We start from the raw sequence: 25231 nt of genomic DNA, 5'->3' as shown, positions 1-25231 counted from the left end.
TAAAAAAAATGAATGAATATTTTTCCACAAAAAAATCTAAACTTCGACCTTTAAAAGTCAAAATATTTTATTATTTTTAAATATATTTTTACATTTTAAAATTTTTACAAAAAAATTCATATTTTTCATGAAAATTTTGTAAATTTTTAACGAAAAAATTTTAATTATTTTAATTAAAAAAATAAAAAATGTTTCATATTTTGTTTTGTAAAAGTTAAAGTGTTAAAATAAAAAAAAAATTAATAAAATTAAAATAATTTAATAAATTAAAAAAATTAAGAAATAAAAAAATTAGGTAAATGAAAATGTGAAAAAAAATAAAATTACACTTAGCAATTATTTATTTTTAATTTTTTTTTAAATATTTTTTTAATAAAAATTTTACATAAAAAATAATTTTTGTTTACTGAATTTTAAAAATTATAAAATAAAATAAAATAAAATAAAATAAAATAAATATTTAAAATAAATTATAAATTGACAGATAATTAAAAAAAAATAATTTTAAATTAACTTTTAAATTTAAAAAAAGTATATAAAAAGTTTATGATTTTTTTTAACAAATTATTTATTTAAATATTTTTTTAATTAAATTTATATTTTTGAATTTTCATTAAAATTATAGAAATTTTTAAAAGTTTTTCTTAATTTTTTTTAAATTTTAATAAAAATTAAAAAAAATTAAATTAAAAAGGTAAATATTTTAATTAATAATTAAATAAAAAAGATAAATATTTTATATTTATTTTAAACAAAATTAATAAAAAAAATTTCTCTACTTACAGGACGCCGAAAAACTCCGCAACGAACACGAACAATTCCAAATCGCCATCGAACGCACTCACACGTCAGCTGTTCAGGTCAAATATCGCGCCGACACCCTTATCAACGCCAACCATTACGACCCGCAATCAATCCGAGATATCGCCGACGATGTCACAAAAAATTGGCAACAACTCGTAACGAGCGCCGAAGAAAGACACAAACTCGTGACAGCCTCCTTGAACTTTTACAAGACCGCGGATCAAGTTTGCAGCGTTTTGGACAGTCTCGAGAAGGAATATCGACGTAGCGAGGATTGGTGCGGGGGCGGCGGCTCATCAGACAAGGCAAATTTAATAACGCAACTCATTACGAAGCATCAGGAGCAAAAAGAGGCTTTTTTGAAGGCTTGCACATTGGCACGTCGCACGGCGGAAACGTTCCTTAAATACACATCGCGATCGGCGCAATTGAATCACATGAACGCGATGGCAAATGGAAGCGAGCCGCGAGTGAAGATGATTCTGGATAAATTATTGATGCAAGAAAATCAGGTTTTGGAGTATTGGACCATCCGGAAAAAGCACTTGGATCAGTGTCAACAGTTCATTTTGTTCGAAAAATCGGCAAAACAGGCGATTGAGTGGATTCATGACACGGGCGAAGCTTATTTATCGTCGCGGGTGAACAAAGCTTGCAATAGTGCCGAAGACAAAGAGCAACTTTTGAAGGAACACAACGATTTTAAAGGCACCGAGAAGGAACATCGCGAACACGTCAAACTCCTGATTCAAATGAGCGACAGTTTGGTCGAGAAAGGACATGCTCACGCCGCCGCCATTAAACAGTGGGTTTCGACCGTAGACAATAAATACAAAGATTTCAGCAATCGCATGACGGCGTACAAAAACTCCCTCGAAGAATCTCTCGGACTCCCGACGAAAATCGAGACCGAAGCAAATTCAACCTCGAAATCCATGCATCTCGAATACCGCATGTCAGACTCGAATTTGGAGAATAAAATCGCTGCCAGCGAAGCCACAAAAGAAATTAACGAAGAAAAACGCAAATCAGCTCGCAGAAAAGAATTCATCATGGCCGAGTTGCTCCAAACGGAACGTGCGTACGTCAAAGATGTCGAAACTTGTATCAAAGTATTTTTGTACGAGCTCCGGAACGGAAATAACGTTCCAAATAGCTTAATTGACAAAGAAGCTGCTATTTTTGGTAATTTAGAGGAAATTTACAAATTTCACAATGAAATATTTTTACGCGAACTCGAAAAATACGAAACAATGGCGGAAGACGTCGGGCATTGTTTCGTCACGTGGGCCTCCAAATTTGACATGTACGTTTTTTATTGTCAAAATAAGCCGACCTCCAACACGACAATGATCCAATTTGGCGGCACGTATTTTGAGGAAGTGCAACGGAAGTATAAACTCGAGCATGCGTTGCCGGCATATTTGATTAAACCGGTGCAGAGGATTACGAAGTACCAGTTGCTGTTGAAGGATTTGCAGTCGTGCTGCGATGAGGGCAGGGGCGAAATTAAGGATGGTTTGGAGGTTATGCTGAATGTACCTAAGAAAGCTAATGATGTAATGCATTTATCTTTGCTTGAACAATGTGATGTTAATGTAAATAGTTTAGGTGACGTTATTTTACAAGTGAGTATTTTTTTGGATTTTTATTGAATTTATTGAATTTATTGAATACTTAAAATAATCAATTTTTACGATATCTTAAAGTTTTTAAATTAATTTTCCTTTAAAAATTATTTTTAATTTTTTTTCATTTTTTCTTCAAAAATTTTAAATTTTTTTTAAAATTTTTTTTAAATAAATTTTTATTTCACATTATTTTTAAATTTAAATTTAATTTTTTTATAAATAAAATATTTTTTTATTTTGGAAAAAATTATAAATTTAATGTTTTAATTTAATTTAATTATTTATAATATTTTTTTTTAATTTAAATTTTTATAAAATTTTTAAGTTTAATAAATTTTTAATATTCAAAAAATTTTTTTCAAAATTTATTATTTTTTTTTAATTGAAAATTATTTTATTTTACATTATTTCTTGTAAAAATAAAAAAATTATATATTAATGAATTAATATAAACATTTAAAAAAAATTAAAAAAAAAAAATATTTTTATTTTAAATAAATTTAATTAAATTTTAATAAAATTTTTCGAGTTCGAATTGACATTTTAATATAAAAATGTTTGGTTAAAAATTATTTTATAATTTTGAAAAAAATTGAAAATTTTATTTTTTTCATTTTGCAAAATTTCTTCTTGAATTATTTCTTGTAAAATTAAAAGTCTAAAAAGAAATTAAATTAAATTAAAAATTTTATCGAAAATAACTGATAATTTAAGAATATTTTTTTTTGTTTTAATTTTAAAAACAGTTTATAATTTTTTTAATTCATAATTAATTTTTATGCCAAAAATTGATCTTTTTACAATATCTTAAAGTTTTTAACTTGATTTTCCCTTAAAATAATTTTTATTTATTTTTTTGCTTAATTTTTTTGATTTAATTTTCAAATATTTATTTAAATATTAAATTTATTTTCGATTTAATTTAATTTTAAATAATTTTTTTTTCAAAATTAAATTTTATTTTATTAATTTTTTTCAAAAAATTTAATCAATTTGTTTATTCGAATTCATTTTGAATTAATTTTTTCATTAAAAATTAAAAGTTATTTTTTTAATCTTGGAAAAATTTTTTATTTTGCAAAATTTTTTTTGAATTATTTCTTGTAAAAATAAAATAAAATTAAATTAAAAAAATATTTGTTTAACGTATTTTTTTTTTCTTCACAGGAAACTTTTCTTGCATGGGACAATAAACAAATTATTCGTAAGGGACGCGAACGTCATGTATTTTTATTCGAATTGTACATACTTTTTGCAAAAGAAGTCAAAGACACCAATGGTACTGCAAAGTACATCTATAAAAGTAAATTACTAACATCTGGTAAGCAAATTTTCCTTTTTTTTCTCAAAAAATCTCCTAAACTCTTGAAATTTTCCTTTTAGAACTCGGCGTCACGGAGCACATCGAGGGCGACGAATGCAAATTCGCCATTTGGACCGGCAGAGCACCCATGATATCGGATTGTCGCATCGTAATGCGCGCCAATAGCATCGAAACGAAACACACGTGGGTGAAGAAGCTCCGTCAAGTCATTCAGGAAACGTATTTCAGTTCGTCGACGCTTAATAATTTGATTAAATCGCCGGCAAAAGCGACAACGCAAGCGGGTAATAAGAACGTTGGGCAACGATTGTCGAAGGATACGACGGAAGATAATGTGATGTGTGAGCCAGATCAGGATATTCACTCGTTGGCGAGCTTTGGCAGCGGAAACACGACGGATAGTGAGAAGGTAAGTGAAGTTTTTTATTGAATTTTGTTCTAAATGAGACGTGAATGTGTGAAAAGTATGAAAATTTCGATGAAATTGAGAAAATTTGACGTTTTAAGAGTGACAGCTGTCAAAATTTTTGATAAAATTTCAAATTTATTGAATTTTTCAAGTCTTTTGGTTCATAGTTTCAACTAAAATTGACAAAAATAACCTTAAATTTTATAAAACTGAAATTTTAAAAGAATCTTTGACATTTGTAAATTTGACAGCTGTCAAAATTTTTACTAAAATTACTTTTTTTTTAACAATTTTAAAATCAATTTTGATTAAAAATACGCATTTAATTAAAATTTTAAATATCAAAAAAATAATCAAAAAATTAAAATTTCATAAAAAAAAATAAAATTTCATTAAAAATTTTAAACTGTCAAATTGACAGCTGTCAAATTTTTTCATGAAATTCAATTTTTTAGGAAAATTTAATCATTTTTGTCACTTTTAACTAAAAATGCTCATAAAAGTATTCAAAATTTAAATTTCTTAAATTTTTTGGATACCTGTCAATTTTGACAGATGTCAAAATTTTCACTAAAAATTAATTTTTAAACCATTTCGAGTTAATTTTTATCATTTTTAACAAAAAATACACATCAGAGCCATCAAAATTTTGAATTTCGTAAAAAAATTTGATAACTGTCAAAATTGACAGCTGTCAAAAATTTTTTAATTTTCAAATTTCAAGCATTTTTAAAATTATTTTCCGTTATTTTTGACTAAAAAATCATTTTTTCATAACTAACAGTGTTCAAAAAATCAATTTTTACGAAAATTTTGACATTTTCAATTTTTTCCTTACAGCAAATGGAGACGCCTGCTCTCCATGCACTCTTTATTCGTTAAAAATTCATTGCAACCCTTTTCAAGGGCAACGTCAAAGTAGCAACATACTGCTAAAAATAACTAAAAAAAATAGAAAAATTTACACGAGATAATAAAAAACGTCAAAGGACGCAAATATCAAACAAAAGGCAGGACATGACACTATTTTATTTATTTTTATTTTATTTAGAGCTCAGTTCAGATTGAGCCGTCAATCATTCGTGTCTCCTGCGAAGAATTTTCGTAATGAATTGTTTAGAATTCTACGGTTTCGACTTTTCGGAGCGTTACTCATACGTAAGTAAGCAGCTGTCCCAATTTTTTTTTTTCCGAAAATAAATTAAAGATAAATACTAATTAACCACGCTTGAGTACCTTTTGAGTGTGTGTCGCTTGAACAATGTCATGTTTTTTCGTGGCAAATTGTTTTCCAGCCATTATCATGAGCTGCTTTGTTACTGCCAATAAACACTTTAAAATTAAATTAATGCTCGCATTATCATCCTACTTCCTCTTCTTCACCTACTCGTTTCTATTTATTTTCACAAATCATTAAACAGACACCTGTTGTGCCGTTCTTTATTTTTTATGTTGAAGCGGCATAAAAGTGACTAACAATAGAACGTGGCATTGTCTCATGAGGATATGTTAATTAGTGATATGTGGATTCCTCAAACAATGAACTTGAGGATCTAAATAACAAAATACTTGACTATTGTAGTAAAATATTTGTCGCTCTGTGTGTGTGTGAGGGGGATTTTTGTTGGTCGGATTAAAGTGTCATCGCAAAAAGGATTGAAGACGGTGACTAACAAATTTATTTGTGTTTACGTCAAGTAGCAAATTTGAAGTTATGTAGGCGAGACAGGATTTTTTTTCGGTAAAAATAGTTGAACAAAGAACCAGACGTCTCCATTTTTTGATTGTTTGACTTGAATTAGCAAGTAAGCGATTTACAAATTTTTTAACGGTTTTTATTTGAATTGACATTTGATAATTTCGATAAGATTTTTAAACGATTAAACTTTAAAAGTTAAATTAAATTAAATTTTTTAAAAATTATTTTAATTTTAAGATAAAATTTTTAAAATTTTAATTAAAAATTTTAATTTTTTAAATATTTTTTTTTTCATCTCAAAAGACGATTTTAAATTAAATAAATTTTATTTTCAATTAAATTCAATTAAATAAATTAAAAAATATTTGCAGTTAACAATTTTAAGAAAAATTTAAAATTTTTGCCTAAAATAATATTTTTTTAAAAAATAAATAAAAAAATATTTTTAAAAATTTAATTTCTTTATAAAAGTTTAAATATTTTTAGAATGTTAAATAATTAAAATAATTTTATTTTTTTAAATTTAAAAAAAAAATATAATTTATTTAAGTTTCAAATTTTTTTTAATCGAATTTGGAATTTTCTCTCAAATTTCAATTTTTTATAATTTTTATTTAATTTAACTTTTTTAAATAATTTTTTTTTTAAATAATTATTTTTTATTTCACTTACTTTAATTTTTTTATTCAAAATATTTTAATTTATTTTTTTTATTTAATTTAAATTAAAATTTATTTAAAAAAATAATAAAAAAAAAAATCAAAAACAAATCTTAAATAAAAAAAATTAAAAAACTATAAAAAAAAACTAAAAGAAAATTTTTGCTCTATTTATGTAACAAAGAGAGCATAAACCTTCACGATACAGAAAAAAACATATTGCATTTCACTACAACCAAAAACCAAGTCAGAGTTCAAAGAAAAATCGCCCGAAGCACCAACAAGTTCATTAAAAAACTTTTTTCTATGCCTCCAAGCTCGTACTTTTAATAAACCCAACATGCTTCACACACACACTGAAAAAACTTACAAATAATTAACCAGCCGTCTCCATCTGCAAAAAATCATCTCACGTTATAAATTTACATTTTTCCATCCTTTTTCATTTCATTTTATTTTGAAATTCCTTTCTGTCACTGCTGGCAAAATAATTCCTCCTCGTCGCCATTTGAGAGAAAAAAAAAATAAAAAAAAAGTTAACAGGATAAAAAAATTTCCATAATAAAGAGAGCAAGATGTTTCATGATGCGAAAGATCAAAGACCTGCACGTGTGTCTTATTTTCCTTCTTTCTCAATGTTTGCCACGTAACAAGATAAAATTTCACATTTTCTTATTCGATAATGAAATCTTGCAATTTTGATGATAATCCAATCAAACGTCGTCCTACAAAAAAAAAGTTATTTGTTTATTTAATCATTTCGTTGTATCGCTTTCATATCTCGCAATTATTACAACAACAACAACGCATCTAATTGATTATTGGCAATAGGCGACGTGCAGCGTGTGTGTTAAGTGGGTGATAAGAATATCAAGTTACGGCTTGCTAACACACATGACCGAAGATATTGCCTACTTTACGATAATTTTCAGTACAAATGACTTTATCTACATGCAAAAAGCACCCAACGCACGCAGCGAGAGAACAAATTACAAATTTACATCGTTCGTTCGTTGTATCATTGACCATGCAATCCACAACCTTGACAAAAAAAAAACTTTTTTTTTTTAGCCGCGTTTTTCGTACACGAAGGTTTTCTCGCTCTCTCTCTTTCGAATGAGATTGTCGGTGCCTGCTGGCGATTAGACATGCGCATGCGTTTTTCGTTCACTTTTTTTTTTGTTTTTCACTCGCAACTCGAGAGCTCGAGACGAAAGAGAGAAAAAGCGAAAAAGAGAGCGAGAGCGAAGATAAATTTTTGTTTTGTTTGATGTTGAGACAGAGCTGAGACAAATAACAAATAAAGGAGTATAGCTGTTATTTACACGACGACGACATCGACGACAAACAACAATTTTCGCATTAGGTGTGACAAAACGTGCGAAGGAATTACGTAGCTTTGTACGTGTGAATGAATGATGCTGGAAGAGAAAAAAAAAAGAATTTTTTACATTTCCTGGTTTGAAGCATACAATGAAAAAAAATGCATGTTCAAGTGCATTAGGTTTCTTTGAATTATTCAGTGATTCGAACATTTTTTTTAAATTTATTTTCTTTATTTTCTTATAATTTTTTTGTTAAAGAAAAATGTTAATTTAAATTTTTTATTTATAAAAAAAAAATTATGAAAAATTTATTTTTTAAGTTATTTTTATTTTCGAAAATTAATTACGAAAAATTTTCTGATTTTCGAAAATTTGTTTTATGATTTTTATTGATTTTCGAAAATTATTTTTATTTTCCATCGAATCGTTTTTTGAGAATTGTTGACTGAAATTAATAAAAAATTTAAAAAAAAATAAATAAATAAAATAAAAAAAAGTTTCAAACTAATAAAGTTTTGAAAGAAAAAAATATTTATGAAGTTTTACAAATTTTCGAAAATTTTTTCTATGAGGTATTTGATTTTCGAAAAAAGATTATTTTATTTTATGAGTTAAATTAAATAAAAATTTTGAAATCTTGATTGATTTTCGAAAATTATAAAAACTGAAAAACAAATTTTCGAAAATTTGTCAAGTTCATTTAAAATTTATTTCGAGCTGATGTTCATGATTTTTGATGTTTGAGCTGATTTTTTTTTTCTAAAAATTTTTCAAGCTTTTCTTATTTTCGAATAAAAATAAATGAACTTTAAAAATTTTCGAAAATTTATTTTTCAGTTTTTATAATTTTCGAAAATCAATCAAGTGTCGAAACTATTCAAGATGTTCGAAAATATTTCTATAAAATTCACAAATATTCGAAAATTATTCTGTAAATCATTAAATTTTCGAAAAAATCGAAATATTTCGAAATTCGCTCAAATTTTATTTTTTTTTATTAATTTTTTTTTTAAATTTCGAAATATAAAATTTTTCGAACCTGGTTACTTAAATTTTTTTTTTAAAGAATTTCGAATATATTTTATTTTCAAAAAAAAAATTTTTTTGATTCTTTTAAAAAATATTTTATAAATTTTTCGAACATATTTAATTTAAATTTGTTTATTTTTGTAAGAATTTCGAATTTATTTTATTTTTGAAATTTTTCGATTTTTTTTAATTTTTTTTTTTAAGAAAAATTTTAAAAATTTATTATTTATCATCTAATTTTATGACGACCAACTCTCTCAACTCAAGTTTTTCATTGAAAACCCTCTTCAAAAAAATAAAAAAAAATCACTTGAGCATCTCTTTTCTTCCATTGTACTGCTATTGAGAGCGACTCTGTGTCTATTCGCCACACAAATAACTGAAAATAACACTTTAAAATAAATCTATTAATACACGCTCCCGGCGTTGAAATAAAAATGACGAGATAAGATATAAATTATTATTGGGACGATAACGAAAAAGCAAAAAACAACGACGACGATGGTTTACCACGAAGTGTTTTTAACGAAGGTGTTGATTTGCCAGTTAGAATTTGATACTTTTTTCGGTTTCAATGTAGTTGAGGGTGCTTTGTATCAAATTTTTTGTGTTGCTTCGCATTATTTATTGCCTGCCTCAGATCACAGAAACTTTGTGCGATGAATAATGGAGAATTTTTCACTCGATGCGAAAATTTCGGATTTAAAGAGGTTTTAAATGAAATTTTGGATTGATCAATAAAATGTGGCTTGGTTTGTTTATTAGAACAATGGAGAAAAATTTTACTCGTATTTATTTGTTTGAATTTCCAATGTTTTTTGTGTTATTGTTATTGGGAATTCGAGCAGATTCGGATTATTTATTAATACAATACGGACAAAAACAAACAACATAAAAAGTTATTTGATCATAAATGGACCACTGAGAGAGGAATTTTTTGTTTAAAAATGTCAAGGATTTTGAGAGAATGAATTTTTTTTTTTAATTTTTGTTTTTAAAAGCAAAATTTTTTATTTTTTGTTTAATTTTGATACAAAAACATAAATTTTATTATTTTTTTATAAAGTTCGTTATTTTTTCTTATTTATTTTGCTTTAAAGTATTTTTTTTAAATTAATTTATTAATTATTTATTTTATCATTTAATTCTTTTTTAATTTACTAAAAGCTTTAAATAAAATTATCTACAAAAAAAAAAAAAAAATTGAAAAAATTTTTTTTAAAGTAATTTTATTTTTTTTTTTTTGATTTTGTGATTTTTTTATTTGAATTATTTAAAAAATAATTAATTTATTTTTTTTATTTTTAAAGTATTTTTTTTTAAATAGAAATTAATTATTTTTAATTAATTAATTATTTATAATTAATTTAATAATTTATTTATTTTATTTTTTTTTAATTAAATAAATAATTTTTTAATATTTTTATTTATTTTTTTAATAATTTAAAAAAAACCTTCTTAATTTTTCAACATTTTTTTAAAATAATTTTTCTAAAGAAATTCATTCAAAAAAAATTTTTTAAAAATAATTTCTCGACTTTTTTCTTCTCCATACGAAAAAAAAATTCTCTCCACAAATACGCAAAGCGAAAAAAAAACATCAACAAATATTTTGACATTTCAAACAGCAGCAAATCGAGTGAGTAGTGTAGTAGGACGCCAAAACGATCATACGTAACATATGTAACAACAAACAATAATAAACATAATAAAAAATGATATAAACCCGACCATCAAATGTACGTCAGTAGTCGTTTGTCGCCCGAGAATGTCGACCAAAGGAAGTCATATAAATAAACAGATAAAATGCTTGAATAAGTAAATAAAATGTTGAAATTGATAGATCTCGGCGCGCAGGCAGTACGAAAAGGTAAAAAGTGTCGTCGATGTGTGAACGGATGGAATGGGACTTGGCGACACATAATGTTTGTTTGTGTGTTTTGATATGACTTTTAACTGTGTGCGTTGTCATGTTTTTTTAAAAAGTCATTCATTCAGTGAATTTTTGTTTATTGAAGAACTTTAACTGCGATTTTGATTGCGGGAATTTCGTGTTGATTTTTTTCTTTTTTTTTTTTTTGCTTCGGTTAATATGAGGAAAAAATTGTTCCTCGCATCGTTGAAGAAATTTTATTTTGAAGTGCAGGTAAAAAAATTTAAAAAATTATTTTTTATAAAAAATTATGAATATAAGGCGTCTCCATTTTTGATGACTCAATATTCTTATCAGTTGGTTATTTGTAATTAAATATGGGTAATTTTTGTCAATATTTTCTTATCTAATCCATTTTTAGTCACATTTTATTGTCAAAAAAAAATTTTCTTCGGTGCTTTCATTAAAATTGACAATTTATTTTATAAAAATTAAAATTTAGGCGATATTTGGGAATTAAAAAAAAATAAGGCTTTAAAAATGATATTAAATATGGGCAATTTTTGTCAATATTTTCTTATCTAATCCATTTACAGTCACATTTTTTTAAAGATTTCTATGAAAAAAAATTATCTTTGGTACTGAAAAACATTAAAATTGAATTATTTGCTCATTTTATGAAATAATTTTTGGATATTTTTTTTAAAGAAATTTTATATCAATTTTAAAGAATTTTTTTTATTAAAAAAAAAAAAATTAAATAATTTTTAAATAAAATTAATTCATTAATTAATTAAAAAATTAATTAAAAAAAAATTAAATAAAAATTTAAAAATAAATTAAAAATTTTAAAAATAATTAATTTTAATAATAAAAAATTAATTAATAATTTTGAAAAAAAATTATTAAAAAAAACTTTAAAATTAACTTTTGACTAATTTTTTTTTTTTAATTTTATTTAATTGATAATTATAAAATAGTATTTAAATTTTTTTTTTATATTTCGTATTTTTAAAAAATTAATAAAATAATAAATAAAATAATAAATTAAATAATAGATAAAAAATAATAAATAAATTGTTAAAAAAATTTTGTAAAAGTTTTAATTTATTTTTTTTTTAAATAATTAATAATTTTTTTATTTATTAATTATTTTTTCAAAATTATTTAATTTATTTAATTAGATTTGAATGAAAACTAAAAATTAGTTAAAAATCATTTTTTTTTATTAAAATATTTAAAAAAATTCTTGATTTTTTCATCAAATATATTTTTTCAAACATTTTTATAAAATTAAAAACTTTAAATTCGAAATTAAAATTTAAAATTTTTTTTTTTTAATTTTAATTAAAAAAATTTTTAAATTAATTAAAATTAAAAAAAAATTTAAAATTAAAAATAATTTTTAAAATTTTAATGAATTTTTAAAAAAAAATTTTTACGAAAACTTCTCCAGTTTTTTATAAAAATTAAAAAAAAAATTCTCATGAAATTAGATCTCCCCTCAAACAATTTATCACTTCCAACATCCCCCGAGACCTCAAAAGTAATCAAACTTCAACTCTTCTTCCTTACAAATCCACGAGAAAAAAAGGCATAAAAAGCAAATTTCCGCGTCATTATTCTCCATTATTCACAATTTTATTTGCCTGGCAATCCATTTGCCTCCCGAGAATCGCAAGTACCTAACCCATTATTCCTTGTTCTTGTTATCTATCATCTAATTATCATTAATCGAACACTCTCTCGCGACAAGACTTTGAGCTGTGTCGATGCAAATTCCAACGACGACGACGTCTCCTAGATGATTGGTAATGTGTAGATAAATTAAATGGAATAATAATATTAAAATTGTACTGTCAAAAGAAACAACAAACAGCTTGGGCGAACGGAACGTTATCTTTATTCAAACATCGACGGAGCTACGAGGCGAGCACGAAAACTCAAAAGATCTCTTGAAAAGTTATGTCATGCGCACGACATTTTTGTCTCTTTTTGTGATAATGTCTCGGTTCAGCTCTGGCTCTTATCTAAATATACATAACCTACCTCGCTGCGTTTCGTGTGTGGCATGTGCGATGTAAAGAGAGGCGCGCTGTAATGTGGGAAAATCGAGCAATCGGTCTGATACTTTTTTGTCTTGCTCCGTACTCTCGTTGTGTAAGTCGAGAGCAGCTCGCACCACAAAATATTGAGAAGAAAATTTTATTCTATGTGTGTACTCTGTGCTGCTTGCTTGCTGTATATTACTCTGTAGTCTGGGACCTTTTCCCATCATCATCATTCAAATGGAAAAAAATATAAAAATTTATTAAAAAAAATACTTAAGAAAAATATTTAAAAAAAAATATATTTTTATCTCCTATTAAAAAAAAAATTAAATTAAAAAAAGCACAAAAAAATTAGTTAACAAAAAATTTTGCTACCCAATTTTATTACAACAACAAAAAAGTTAGAAGAGACAGAAAAAAAAGAAAAGTGCTCAAGACGAAAAAAAAAATAAAAAAATAAATGAATTCAGTTAAACACTCATAAAATTCATTCTCTGTCTCTATATCTCTAAGTAGTGATCAAATATAGCTATACACATATTTTTTACCAAGTACAAAAAAAAATTATTATTATTATTATACACAGACACATAAAAATGATATGCGCACCGCTTCAACATTTTTATTCATCCAAGTGTGTTAAATATTGTTATTTATAATGAAAAAATATTAAAAGAATTTATAAAATATTATCTACGTGATTTTTCTAATTATCAAAAAAATTCGAAAAAAGTGAAAAAAAAAAATAAATAAAATAAAAAAATAAATTATGAAGAGTGAAAATGATCAAAGAATCATTTTTAGTGTTACAAAAAGGTCAAATAAAATTACATCAAGTTAGTACGACAAAGAAAAAAAAACTAAAAGCAAAAGTGACTTAATTCTATTTATTTATTTAAATAATAAAAAAAAATTATTTAAATAAATAATACAAAATATGAGGAAATATCGTTGTTGACATGTTGATAAAAGTTGTGGTTTTTTACAATTTTGTTTGTTCACAAAAAATAAAAAGAGGAATTTTTGTTCGTCACAGAAAAAGTTTTAATGTGTTAGGATGCAATTTAGAAACTTTTTTGTAGTTAAAATGTGAATGCGGTTTAATTTATGACATTTTGTTTAAGTGAAAAATAGGAAAATGGTTAAATGTTTGATTGTTTGGGACTTTGACAATGAGATGAAAATTTATTTTAATTAAATTTAATTTTTAGCAATTTCATATGAAATTTGAGCTTTTTTAAAAATAATAAAAAAAAAATAATTAAAAAATTAATTAAATTATTTAAATAATTAAAATTAAATTTTTAAATTTTTATTTTTTTTTTAATTAAATTTTTCGTTTAATATTTTAGATTTTATTGCAAAAATATTTAATTTTATTTGAGAATTTAAATATATAAAAAAATATTTTAAAAAAAATAATTAATTAAAATTAAATTTAATAAGGATTTAAGAAAATAATTTAGAATTTAATTAAGATTTAAAAAAATAATTAAAAATTTAAATTTTGAATTAACATTTTTTTTTAGTTTTAATTAATTTTTACAAATATATTTTTTTTAATTTTTAATTTATTTATTTATTTAAATTCTCAAATAAAATTAAATATTTTTGCAATAAAATCTCAAATATTAAACGAAAATTTTAATTTAAAAATAAAATTAGATTAAATTTTTATAAAAATTATTTTTTTATGTTATTTATTTATTAAAAGAATTTTTTTAAAATATTAATTTGAATTTTAAATGAACAAAAAAAAATTACAAAATAATAGATTTAAAAAAAAATAATTTTCAACGAAATTTTATTTTAAATTATTTTATGTTCAATTAATAATTTTCTATTAAAAAATTGCAATTTTCGTTAAAGCTTGTAATAAAAAAAACAAATTTTTGAATATTTTTTATTTAAAAATTAATAAAATGAGCAATAAGCTTACCTCAAAATGTCATAAAAATGTCTTTAAATATAAAAATTCGTTAAAATTTAATTGTATTGAGACAAAAAATCAACTTCAAAGACTTATATTTCAATAGAAATTCATAAAATAGATAAAAATTTCATTGAAAATTCTCAAACAAAATCTATTTCTGTACTGAAGTTGATCAATAAATTGTAAATTTTAATAGATTTCAAAAAATTTCAAGGAAATAATATTAATTAATGAACCATTCAATAGTTGAATTAAATTTCTACTGAAATATTAACTAAAAAGGTCAATTTTCGTAATGGAAAAATGTCATTCGTTTTAAATAATTTTAATTTCTTTGAATTTTTCTAAATAAAATTTTTAAATAATTTTTTTTAAATTAATTTTTCGTATAAAATTAAATAAAAATCGAAAAAATCACAACTTTTATCAAAAATATCAATAAAAAACAAAAAAAAACCATCTCACAGCTTATGCACAAAACCAACAAAAAGTCTTATAAACAAAACTAGAAAGTAAGAAAAAAAACTTAGAGACAAAGACAAAATCCTGGAGACTCCAACAAAGACAAAAGACTCGAAGCTAAACTTTAATTTCTTCAAAAAATGTAACAACAACTCCGCAATGTCAGCCACGGGAAATGCAAGCAGTGGCGAAAGTAACAGTGTCACGACGACGCCGACCACGGCAAAAGATCCGCCAAATCGGTTCAGTGCGACAAACAAATCCGCACGGAGCGGCCGAAAAATCTCGCTGCCATGGTTCCGTCAGAACAGTTTGACCTCCGCTTCGGCTTTGTCGCGCCAACACACCATCGATTCGCCCGGCTCGTATCGCTACTTCAAACAAGCATCCGAGAACAATGCAAAGGTTGATTTTTTTTTTGCTTGGTTTGAATTAAATGGAATTGAATGAATGAGCAATTTTTCCTCTTGTTGTTATCGATTTCGCCTTTTTTCCGTGTTTTTTGTGTGTGCGTGACGATAAAATGTCTCATTTGAACGTTAATCTCGTAAGTCGCTAACGAAATTTACTGATTTCCGCTTTTTTTATTTTTGTCTTTTTAGGCGCCAGTTCAGGACACAACTTGGGTGATATCGGATTACGCGGCGCAAAATGCCTGCGATTTGTCCGTGACGAAGGGACAACAAGTCGAAATCGTCAATACCGAATGCCAGGGAGCGCCCGATTTTTGTTTGGTGCGAATTTTGGGCGGCAAAGAGGCAACGCAGGCATCCAGCCCGAGCGATGCGGGATCCACGCTCGAAGGTTTAGTTCCTGTTTCAATTTTGAAACCTTTTCCGCCGCAACGACGCATCGCCAGTGACGCGGATTCCGTTGCGACATCCGGCACAGATGTGAATTGTGATTCAGCACTGACAAATCAATCGCCAGCCAACAAGCGAAAGGGATTTAGCGGGTGAGTAATTTTTATTTTTTATCTAAAAATTAAAGAAAATTTATAAAAATTATTTTTTTTTAGCAAAAAACTCTTCCTACCATTCCGTTCAAAGCCAAACAAAGAAAAATTACCTGAGAAGGTTCTGCCGAAGAAGCCTGAGAAGCTCAAAAAGGTGAGTTTTCCTGAAAAAAAAATAAAAAAAAAAATTAACCTCAAATTTTATTGTTGAAATTTGAAAATCGCCTTTTTGCTAATTCAAAAAAAAAATTTAACCTCAAATTTTGAATGAAAATTTGAAAATCGCCTTTTTGCTAATTCAAAAAAATTTTTTTTTTAAATTTCAGCCCGAACCAGAAATCCTTCCACAAGACGTCGAAGCGGAGGAAGAACAACCGCTCGAGTTGCCGCCGCCCATGAAAGAGCTCCAAAATCCAACGGAAGTCGTTTCGTCAGCAGCTGCCAACAACACGACGCCCAAAGTCGATTACAGCGAACCGACAAAGGAGGCAAGTTTTGGCAATTCGTTGACGTCACAGAACGAGAAAAAGCTCGATTTGGCGGAAATTGAACAAATAGTTAAGGAAAATAAGGTAATTTTTCTTCCCATTCTTCGCTTGTAAAATTTTGGTTATGCAACTTTTTTTTTCTTTCGTCGGCGATTCGCAGGAAAAACATGAACAATCATCGTCAGCTGCTGCTGCAAACAGAAACGATGGACTGAAATTGTCACCAGAAATCTCAGATGTAGACAATAGTGAAGAGGTAAGTGCTGAGTTTTGATGATAAATTAACCAGACGTCTCCTTCGATGTGTTTCAATGAATGGGAAAAGGTCGTTTTGATGCAGGGATGTAGAAAAAAATTTATGAAATTGTCACAAAAATGCTTTTTAAGCGATTTTGAAGCTTTTAAGAGATCAAAAATTTATCGAGAATATAATTCACGAAAGAAAATTTTAATGAAAATTAATTTTTTACATAAACGGAAAAAGCACAAAATGTGCTAAAAATTAAAAAAAAATTACTGAATTTTGTAAAAAAGAAGATTTTACAAAGAATTTTATTTCATTCAAAAAAAATATTTTTTTTTTTAATTTTTAATTATAAGCTCACTCTTAAAAATTTTTGATTAAAATTTAAAAAAAAAAATTATAAACAATTTAAATTTAAAAAAAAAAAATTTTTCTATATTTTAAAAAATAAAAAAAAAATCAAGATTAAAAAAATATTCAAAAATTTTTAAAATAAAATTATTCAGAACGAATACTAAATTTTTATTTTTTTTCTCAAATTAGAGAAATTTTTAATTAATTTTGCATTTTTTTAATCAATTTCGATAAATAAAAAAATAATAATTTTAAATTAAATAAAAAAAAAATTTATTAAATAAATTAATAATAAATTAATACCTAAATTTATTTTTTTTAAATTAAAATTTTAAATATTAATTTTTTAAATTAATAATTTTCAAGTTTTAATTAATTTTTAAAAATATTAAAAAAAAAAATAAATTAAATAAATAATAAATTTTAATAAATTAAAAAATATTTTTTTAAATCATAAAAGTTGATTAAATAATTTTAATAAATTTTAAAAAAATGTTTTAATAAATTTTTAAATAATTTTTTAAATTTTAATTAATTAAAAAAAAAATACAATTCTCTCTGAATTTAAAATTTTTTTTTAACTCTTAATTTTTTCTTTAAATAAAAAAATTAATAAAATTTAATAAATTGTTATTAAAAATAAGTTTTGATAATTTAAAAAAAAATTATTAAATATTTTTTTTCTTTCCATAATTTTTTTTACAATTTTTGCCTAAACAACATCTCTGTTCAAAAGCAATTCAATTTAAAAGCGAAAAAATAGTGAAAAAAAAAAATAAATTCCCACGACATCCATTCACATACCGACACTTTTTATATGCAAATCGATTGACTTGACACCTACCCGCGTACTTCTATAGCACTTTTTAAAGCGACCACAGCGTGCAAGCGTTCGTTGATTGAAGGCAATTAACCTGATTCAATAAAAAGAAAATTATTTATTTACATATTATTCGCGCAAATGTGGCGTTCGCGAGAATTTTCTAACAAATCGTTCGACAAAAAAATCGCCCGCATCATCGAACGACCCCCGGAAATAATCACTTACATTGTTTGTGCACGAGACGGCACTCGATATCATCCGCAAAGGCATGACCACATAAAACAATCGTTTATTTGACTTTAACAATTTAATTTGTGTGTCGAACGAAAAAAATTATTTATTTGCATTCGGTCTTGTCTTTAATTAGATCTTAATTGGGTTGTTTGGCGACTCGAACGACGAGGGAGCGACCTAAAAAGCTTTTTCGTATTATACAATCGCCGCGCAAAGCCATTCAAAGCGAAAAAAAAACAAACAATGAAAATCTGTCGTTCGAACATCGTCGTCGTCGTGAGAAAACAAATTTAAAAAGTTTTTCACACACGATAAACGAGCAGCAGAGAAAAAAAACATTTATTTTTGTTGTTTAACGTCTGTTTCGTGTTATTTGTATCTTTTTCTCATTATATTTTTCGTATTAATACATATTGCAATGGAATGTGCGATGATGATCATGAAAATTTTTTCGTTCGTTTGTTTTGTGTTTGGAAATTGGAAAAACGTAAAAGTTTATGACAGGCGATAAATGACCGGCAAAACTGCATAAAAGGTAGCGATTTTATGGGCAATTGGATTTTAATCTATTGTTAATGGAATTTTTTGATAAAAATTGATGTTGTTTGAAAGAAATTTTGAAGATTTGAAGAGAAAGGTCAATTTTTCGCATTTTTTGTAAATTAAAATTCATTTTGCCTTGAAATATTTTACTTTTTAGTACTAAAAGTTACTTTGAAGAATTTTGGAGCTGAAATTTGTACTAAAAACTTACTTTAGAGACTTTTAGAACTGAAATTTGTACTAAAAAGTTACTTTGAAAGATTTTTAGAACTAAAGTTTGTACTAAAAAATTACTTTGAAAGATTTTTAGAACTGAAGTTTGTACTAAAAAGTTACTTTAGAGACTCTTTGAACTGAAATTTGTACTAAAAAGTTACTTTGAAAGATTTTTAGAACTAAAATTTGTACTAAAAAGTTACTTTGAAAGATTTTTAGAACTAAAGTTTGTACTAAAAAATTTTCTCAAATTACTTTTAGAACAAAAATTTGTACTAAAAAATTACTTTAGAGACTTTTAGAACAAAAATTTGTACTAAAAAGTTACTTTAGAGACTTTTAGAACTAAAATTTGTACTAAAAAGTTACTTTGAAAGATTTTTAGAACTGAAGTTTTTCCTAAAAAATTTTCTTAAATGACTTTTAGAACAAAAATTTGTACTAAATTTTTTTTTAAATGATTTGAAACTCTAAAATTTCAATTTAAAATTTTCCTAAAAATCAAAAAATCGCATTTCCAATTGAAATTCTTCAGATAAATGACCTTTCCCGACAAATCCTTGAAGACATAATCCAAAAATTAATCATCAAACGAACGTCATTTCCTCGCAAAAGCATCTCACTCACATTGCGAGCGGAAATGGGAAAATATTCATGAAAATAAACGCAAACACACCAAATTCCCTATTCATGCATGTTTTCGTGCATCAGCAGCAGCGCAAGGCAATGGCAACATTTATGTCGTTCATGGAACTTAATTATTATTACAGTTATTGATGTCGACATGTCGCTCCATGCGATGTGTCGTGTTACTGCAAATTAATTTTCCTTTTTTTTTTTTTGTGAGGAAAAATCAATTTTTGAACTTTCAATATTAGTTTTCGGCTCAAGTTTTAAATAAATAATGAACATGTCTCCAGCAGAAATGCATTTAAATTTTGAAAGGAAATTCATCAATTTGCTTCGTGAGAGCAAAAATAAACGAAAAAGGCCTCTTACGTGGAAAAATGTCACACAGAGAGCGGAATTTTTCTCATCAATTAAAAAATACCAGGCGTTCTCACCTCTCGTGTCATCACAAACAATGTTAAGGTTACCAAAAAAAAAAAATAATTGTTCAAGGTCCTCGTTGTCTTCTCTCGTGACTCATCACAAAATGTGATACAATTTCCAATTTTTTCATGCACACAGTCACAAATTATGTCAAAAAATTTGTTGGTTTTATTTTTGGAATTAGCGAGACCGTCAAAACTTGTCAAAAACTGTCAAATCGCGATGATGCACAAAAAAAAAATGAAAAACGCGTGTCTGGCATTTTTTTCTCGCTTCTCCGGATATCAGCTCGTAAAATTTACTTTTTTATAATGTGTTTAAAAAAAAGCAAAAACTCGCAAACGAACGAACGGAGATTAGATCAAGATTTACTTTCGGTATGCGCTCGTAGATATGAAGTTCAATGTTTATTTTTATTTAGACATGGATCGCTTTTCGCTTGTTGTATAATATCAACAAAGTGTGATTTCATGTAAACAATAAATTTATAGCGGATTAGATATATGTGTGAAAGTCAGGCGGTTCAGGGAAGCGGAATGAATGCAAAAATTTAAATTGATTTTTTTTTGTTTAACAAGGCCTTGAATTACATGGAAATTATTTTTGAAAAAGATTAATTTTAATAATTTCTGAAATTTTCTTTTTTTTTTAATATTTTACAAAAGAAATTTTTCAATTTTTTTGACAAATTTCAACGAAAAATTCTGAAATGTCAATTTAAAAAGTGACAGTTGAAATTTGAAAATCGCTTTTTCGCTAATTCAATCGATTTATTTTATGAAAATTTTGATTCTTTGCCTTAGTTTTTAAAAAAATTCTTAAAAATTCAAAATTTTGAATAATTTGACATTGAAATTTGTAAATGTCATGACATGTCAGTTCAAAAAATTACCGTTAATTTATTTGAAATTTATAGAAAATTTTAAAAAATTATTAAAAAAAAAATGAATATGAAAATATATTGTATTAATAAAGATATTTTGTGAGGAAAAATTAGGATATTATGAACAAAAAAAATTTTTTAGCATTTTTAGTTCAGATTTAAATTCTTAAGAAAATTTCTTGTATTAAAAAATAATTTTTAAATATTAAAAAATTAAAAAAAATATATTTTTGAATTTTTTAGTACAGAATAGTACTTAATATTATTCAAAAATAATTTTTTAGTACAAGTGTTTGTTTGAAAAATTATTCAAAAAGAATTTTTAGCTAAAAGTTTTTGTACTAAAATTTTTAATGTTATTTTTAGTACAAATTTCATATTTAAAAGTTATTCCAAAAATAAAATTTTCTATCAAAGGTTTTTCAAAAAAAAAAATTAGTACAAATTTTAGTACTAAAAATTTATTAAAATGCTTTTTAAAATTTTAGTACTTGAATTTTTTTTAATAAATTTTTAATTCAAAAAAATTATTTAGTACAAATTTTAGTACTAAAAATTTATTAAAATGCTTTTCAGTAAAAAAATTTAGTACCAAACATTTATTTAAGAATTTTTTTAGTACGAATTTATGTTCTAAAAATTGATTTCAAAAGCTTAAAAATTTTAAATTTAATTATCGAAAGTTATTAAAAAAAAATTTAGTACAAATTTTAGTTCTGAAATTGATTTCAAAAAATTTTTTACTAAATTTTAGTACTAAAAGATTTTTAGTACAAATTTTTTGTAAAAAAATTCATTTGTAAATTTTATTCAAAATTTAAAAATAAAAGTTTTAAAAAAAAATATTTTTTATTACAAATTTCCGCAAATTTCTGTACTAAAATAATTTTTTTAAAAAAATTACTTTAAAAACTTAAAAATTGAACTCAAATACTTTAAAAATTTAGGAAAAAAGTAAAAAAAAATTTAAAAAAAACATAAACCGACGAATAATCAACTTTCACCTCATCATGTGACCACAACTGGCATTATCCTTCCTTTTTCCTGTCACACTCCGCTCGTCTCGACATGATTCACAACAAAAATAACGCCGATACAATCACCTTTGCTCGCATACAAAACACAACAAATCGCCTCACATCGAAAAAAAAAATAATAAAAGAGCAACAAGGTCCCAACTGTTGCATAGACACATACTTTACTCGTTCACTCACACTTTTTCTCGTGTATCATGACAAACATGTTAATTTTATTATATTATTATTATTATTATTATTTGCCGCCGACCAACCGAGCGAACTGTGTGCACTCTCTTGTGTACGAAAAATTTTATTATTTAAATTAATGGTGTTGCTCTGATAAAAAAAAAATAAACCTTTCCCTACTTTGCCATGTTAGACGAGCTACCGACATGCACAAACACTAACTCATTATAATCTCACCCTTGTCATTAGGCGACGTCGTCGTCGTCGTAGTTTCGCGTGCAGCGATTTTTCAGTTGTAGTTTGGGTTTTCGCCTTGTGAGTGCTGCGCGCAAAAAAAAAAATCGAGAGCAAATCGCAAGAAATGAATTTTAATGAACGATAATTGTGATTTTATTTATTAAATGCTTCTTGTACGCGCGCGAACGACTGACGGTCACAGCTTATTATTTATTTTTCACAAATAATAACAACAATTATTAATTTTATTATAATTTCATTTTAAATAGTTAGTACTAAAAATAGCGATAACGAGGCGTACGGCACACAAAAAGTCGTAAAAATACCCGCAAGAAAAGTCGCGTTGCAACACAAAATCGCATTTTTTCGTGAAAATAAACGAAATTCAGACTGAAAATTATTTTTTTTGAAAAGAAATGCACAAAAATTCTGTTCAATGAAAATAAACACATGAAAAAAAAATCGAGTAAAGTGTGTGTGAACGTGAAATTTTCCAGGTTAAGAATACAATAAATAGAGGATGACTGTGGTAGTTCGAAATGTGCGGTCCGTTACTAAACAATTAACGAGAAATTATTAACGCAATATTCGTATGGAGCGAAAAATTAAGTGAATTTAAAAAAAATAATTAATTTGGAATAAAGAAAAAAATTATTTAAAAATATTTTGATGAAAAAAAAATTAAAAAAATAAATTAAAAATAAAAGCAAATATTTAAATTAAAAAAAAATTATAAAAAAAATAAAATTTCAGTAAATTAATTGGATAATTTTTTTTTAAAGTGAAATAAAAATTAAATAAATAAAAAATATTTTTAATGAATAAATATAATAAAAATACAAATTAAAAATTAAAGAAAAAACTAAATAATTAAATAATAATAAAAATTAATTAATGAAAATTATTAAATTAAATTAAATTAAAATAAAAACAAATGAAACTATAAATAAAAATTATTAAAGAAAAATTAATAAAATAAAATAAAAAATTTCAATAAATTTAATAAAAAATTGAATTTTAGAACAAAAAGTGAATTTTCTATATAAAACGATACTTTTCAAATTTTATTTATTTAAAAAATAAAAAAAAATATTTTGAGTGAATTTAAAATAAATAAAATTTGCAATGAAAAAATTTACCAAACATTGACGTTCAATAAAAAAAATTATTAAAAAAAATATTATATAAAAAAATTTTTATGAACAAAAAAAAAAAACAAATATTTAATTGATACAAAAAAAAATAAATAAAATGGAATCTCAGGTAAGAAAAAATTAAAACATAAAAAAATCTCAAGAGAGCAAAAAAAAATTACACACACAAAAAATATTCAAAAACAATCAATTTGAATAAAAAAGAGAGCGTCTTTCGTGCCAACAAGTGCATAAATATAGTGTAGAGTGGCATTAAACTCAATCAAAGCCATTTACAAAAATGAAACATTCATGAGTGGCGCATCATGAGACAACATGAAATTTGTCGGCGATATGATGTGTATAATCAAATATGTGAGGAAAAAAAGTGAATTACAGAAAAATATGTTGATAACTGTTTCCTGTGCGACAGAGTGATAAACGCGCATTTACCTGCGTTTAATATTTTTTGCTATAAAAAGTGTTTGTTAGAGGAAAAAAAGTTGCTATAAAAAATTTTATTGAAGAAATTTAATGAAATTTATATAAAAAAAATTAAAAATTATATTTTTCAAATCAGAATTTTTTAAAATTTTGTTAAACTTTTTATTTAAATATTTTTAGGCATTTAAAGATTTTTTTATTTATTTTAATTAGATTAAAATAATAAAATTTAATTAAAATTAAAAAAAATAAATTATAAAAGTTTAATTTAATTTTTTTAATTTAAATTTTAAGAAAAAGTTTAATTTAAATTTTAATGAATTAATTAAAATTATTTATTTTTTTTATTAATTATAATTAATTAATTTTAATAATTTTTTTTAATTAATTAAATTTTTATTTATTTATTAATGAATTAATTTGAAGAATTTCTTTAAAATTAATTTAATTAATTAAAATTATTAAATAAATTAATTAAAAATTAAATATTATAAAGATTTTTTTTAAATAAATAAAAAAAATTTAATTTAAATCTAATTTCCTTTAAATGAAAAAAAATAAATGTCAATTAAAAATCTAATTTATTTTCATAAATTACTTCAAAACCTCAAAAATTTACATTTTTTCATCCCTTTCCGCCGCAATGTATTTCAAAAATTTATGCTTTAATTTAAATTTTTATGGACACTGATAAATTACCGCATCACGTAGCAATTTACAAACGACCTGTATATTTAATGTGCGATGCTGCTGATAGATAAGCGTCATGTCAGTTTTGTGATAATGTCATTATTTTGTGTCACACGGGACAAAAATGGACAATTTGAGTGAATTTATGCGAAAAAAAAAATGAATTTTTTTAATAAAATTATTTATTTTTTTCTTATTTATTTTCAGAATCCATTTGATCCGAGTCTCGTAGAGGAAGTACTCAAGAAACGCTTATTTGTCTTAAGAGAACTAGTCACATCTGAGGAAAATTACGTCCAAGATTTATCGCTTATTGTAAACGGGTGAGAATTAAAATTTTAATTTAAAAATTTTTTTTGATGAAATTTTTCAAATTTTTAGGTATATTGCTGAGATACGAAATCCAGATAGTACAATTTTAATGCCGGATGACTTGAAGGGCGGCAAAGATCGCATGGTATTTGGAAATATTGAAGCAATTTATGAATGGCACAGAGAGTGAGTCGCCTTAATTTCTTCAAAAATGTTCA

The 25231-nt window shown here is 24.6% G+C and overlaps 1 protein-coding gene across 2 annotated transcripts in view; it reads left to right on the top strand.

Annotated features, from left to right (window-relative positions):
* The window catches only part of LOC134832405 (triple functional domain protein), a 40827-nt gene that overhangs the window by 13596 nt on the left and 2000 nt on the right, over positions 1-25231 (top strand). For both annotated transcript variants that reach the window (XM_063846416.1, XM_063846419.1), the window contains exons 6-14: positions 786-2432; positions 3603-3756; positions 3819-4168; positions 15802-16154; positions 16218-16308; positions 16481-16726; positions 16803-16898; positions 24909-25024; positions 25083-25199. In XM_063846416.1, the coding sequence (XP_063702486.1) occupies positions 786-2432; positions 3603-3756; positions 3819-4168; positions 15802-16154; positions 16218-16308; positions 16481-16726; positions 16803-16898; positions 24909-25024; positions 25083-25199 (3170 nt within the window). The remainder of the gene's footprint in view (positions 1-785; positions 2433-3602; positions 3757-3818; positions 4169-15801; positions 16155-16217; positions 16309-16480; positions 16727-16802; positions 16899-24908; positions 25025-25082; positions 25200-25231) is intronic.

The sequence above is a fragment of the Culicoides brevitarsis genome, chromosome 2 (genome assembly GCF_036172545.1).
Source record: "Culicoides brevitarsis isolate CSIRO-B50_1 chromosome 2, AGI_CSIRO_Cbre_v1, whole genome shotgun sequence".
Lineage (NCBI taxonomy): Eukaryota > Metazoa > Arthropoda > Insecta > Diptera > Ceratopogonidae > Culicoides > Culicoides brevitarsis.
The sequence above is the reverse complement of the archived record's forward strand: the minus strand, read 5'-3'. Positions and strand labels throughout refer to the sequence as shown.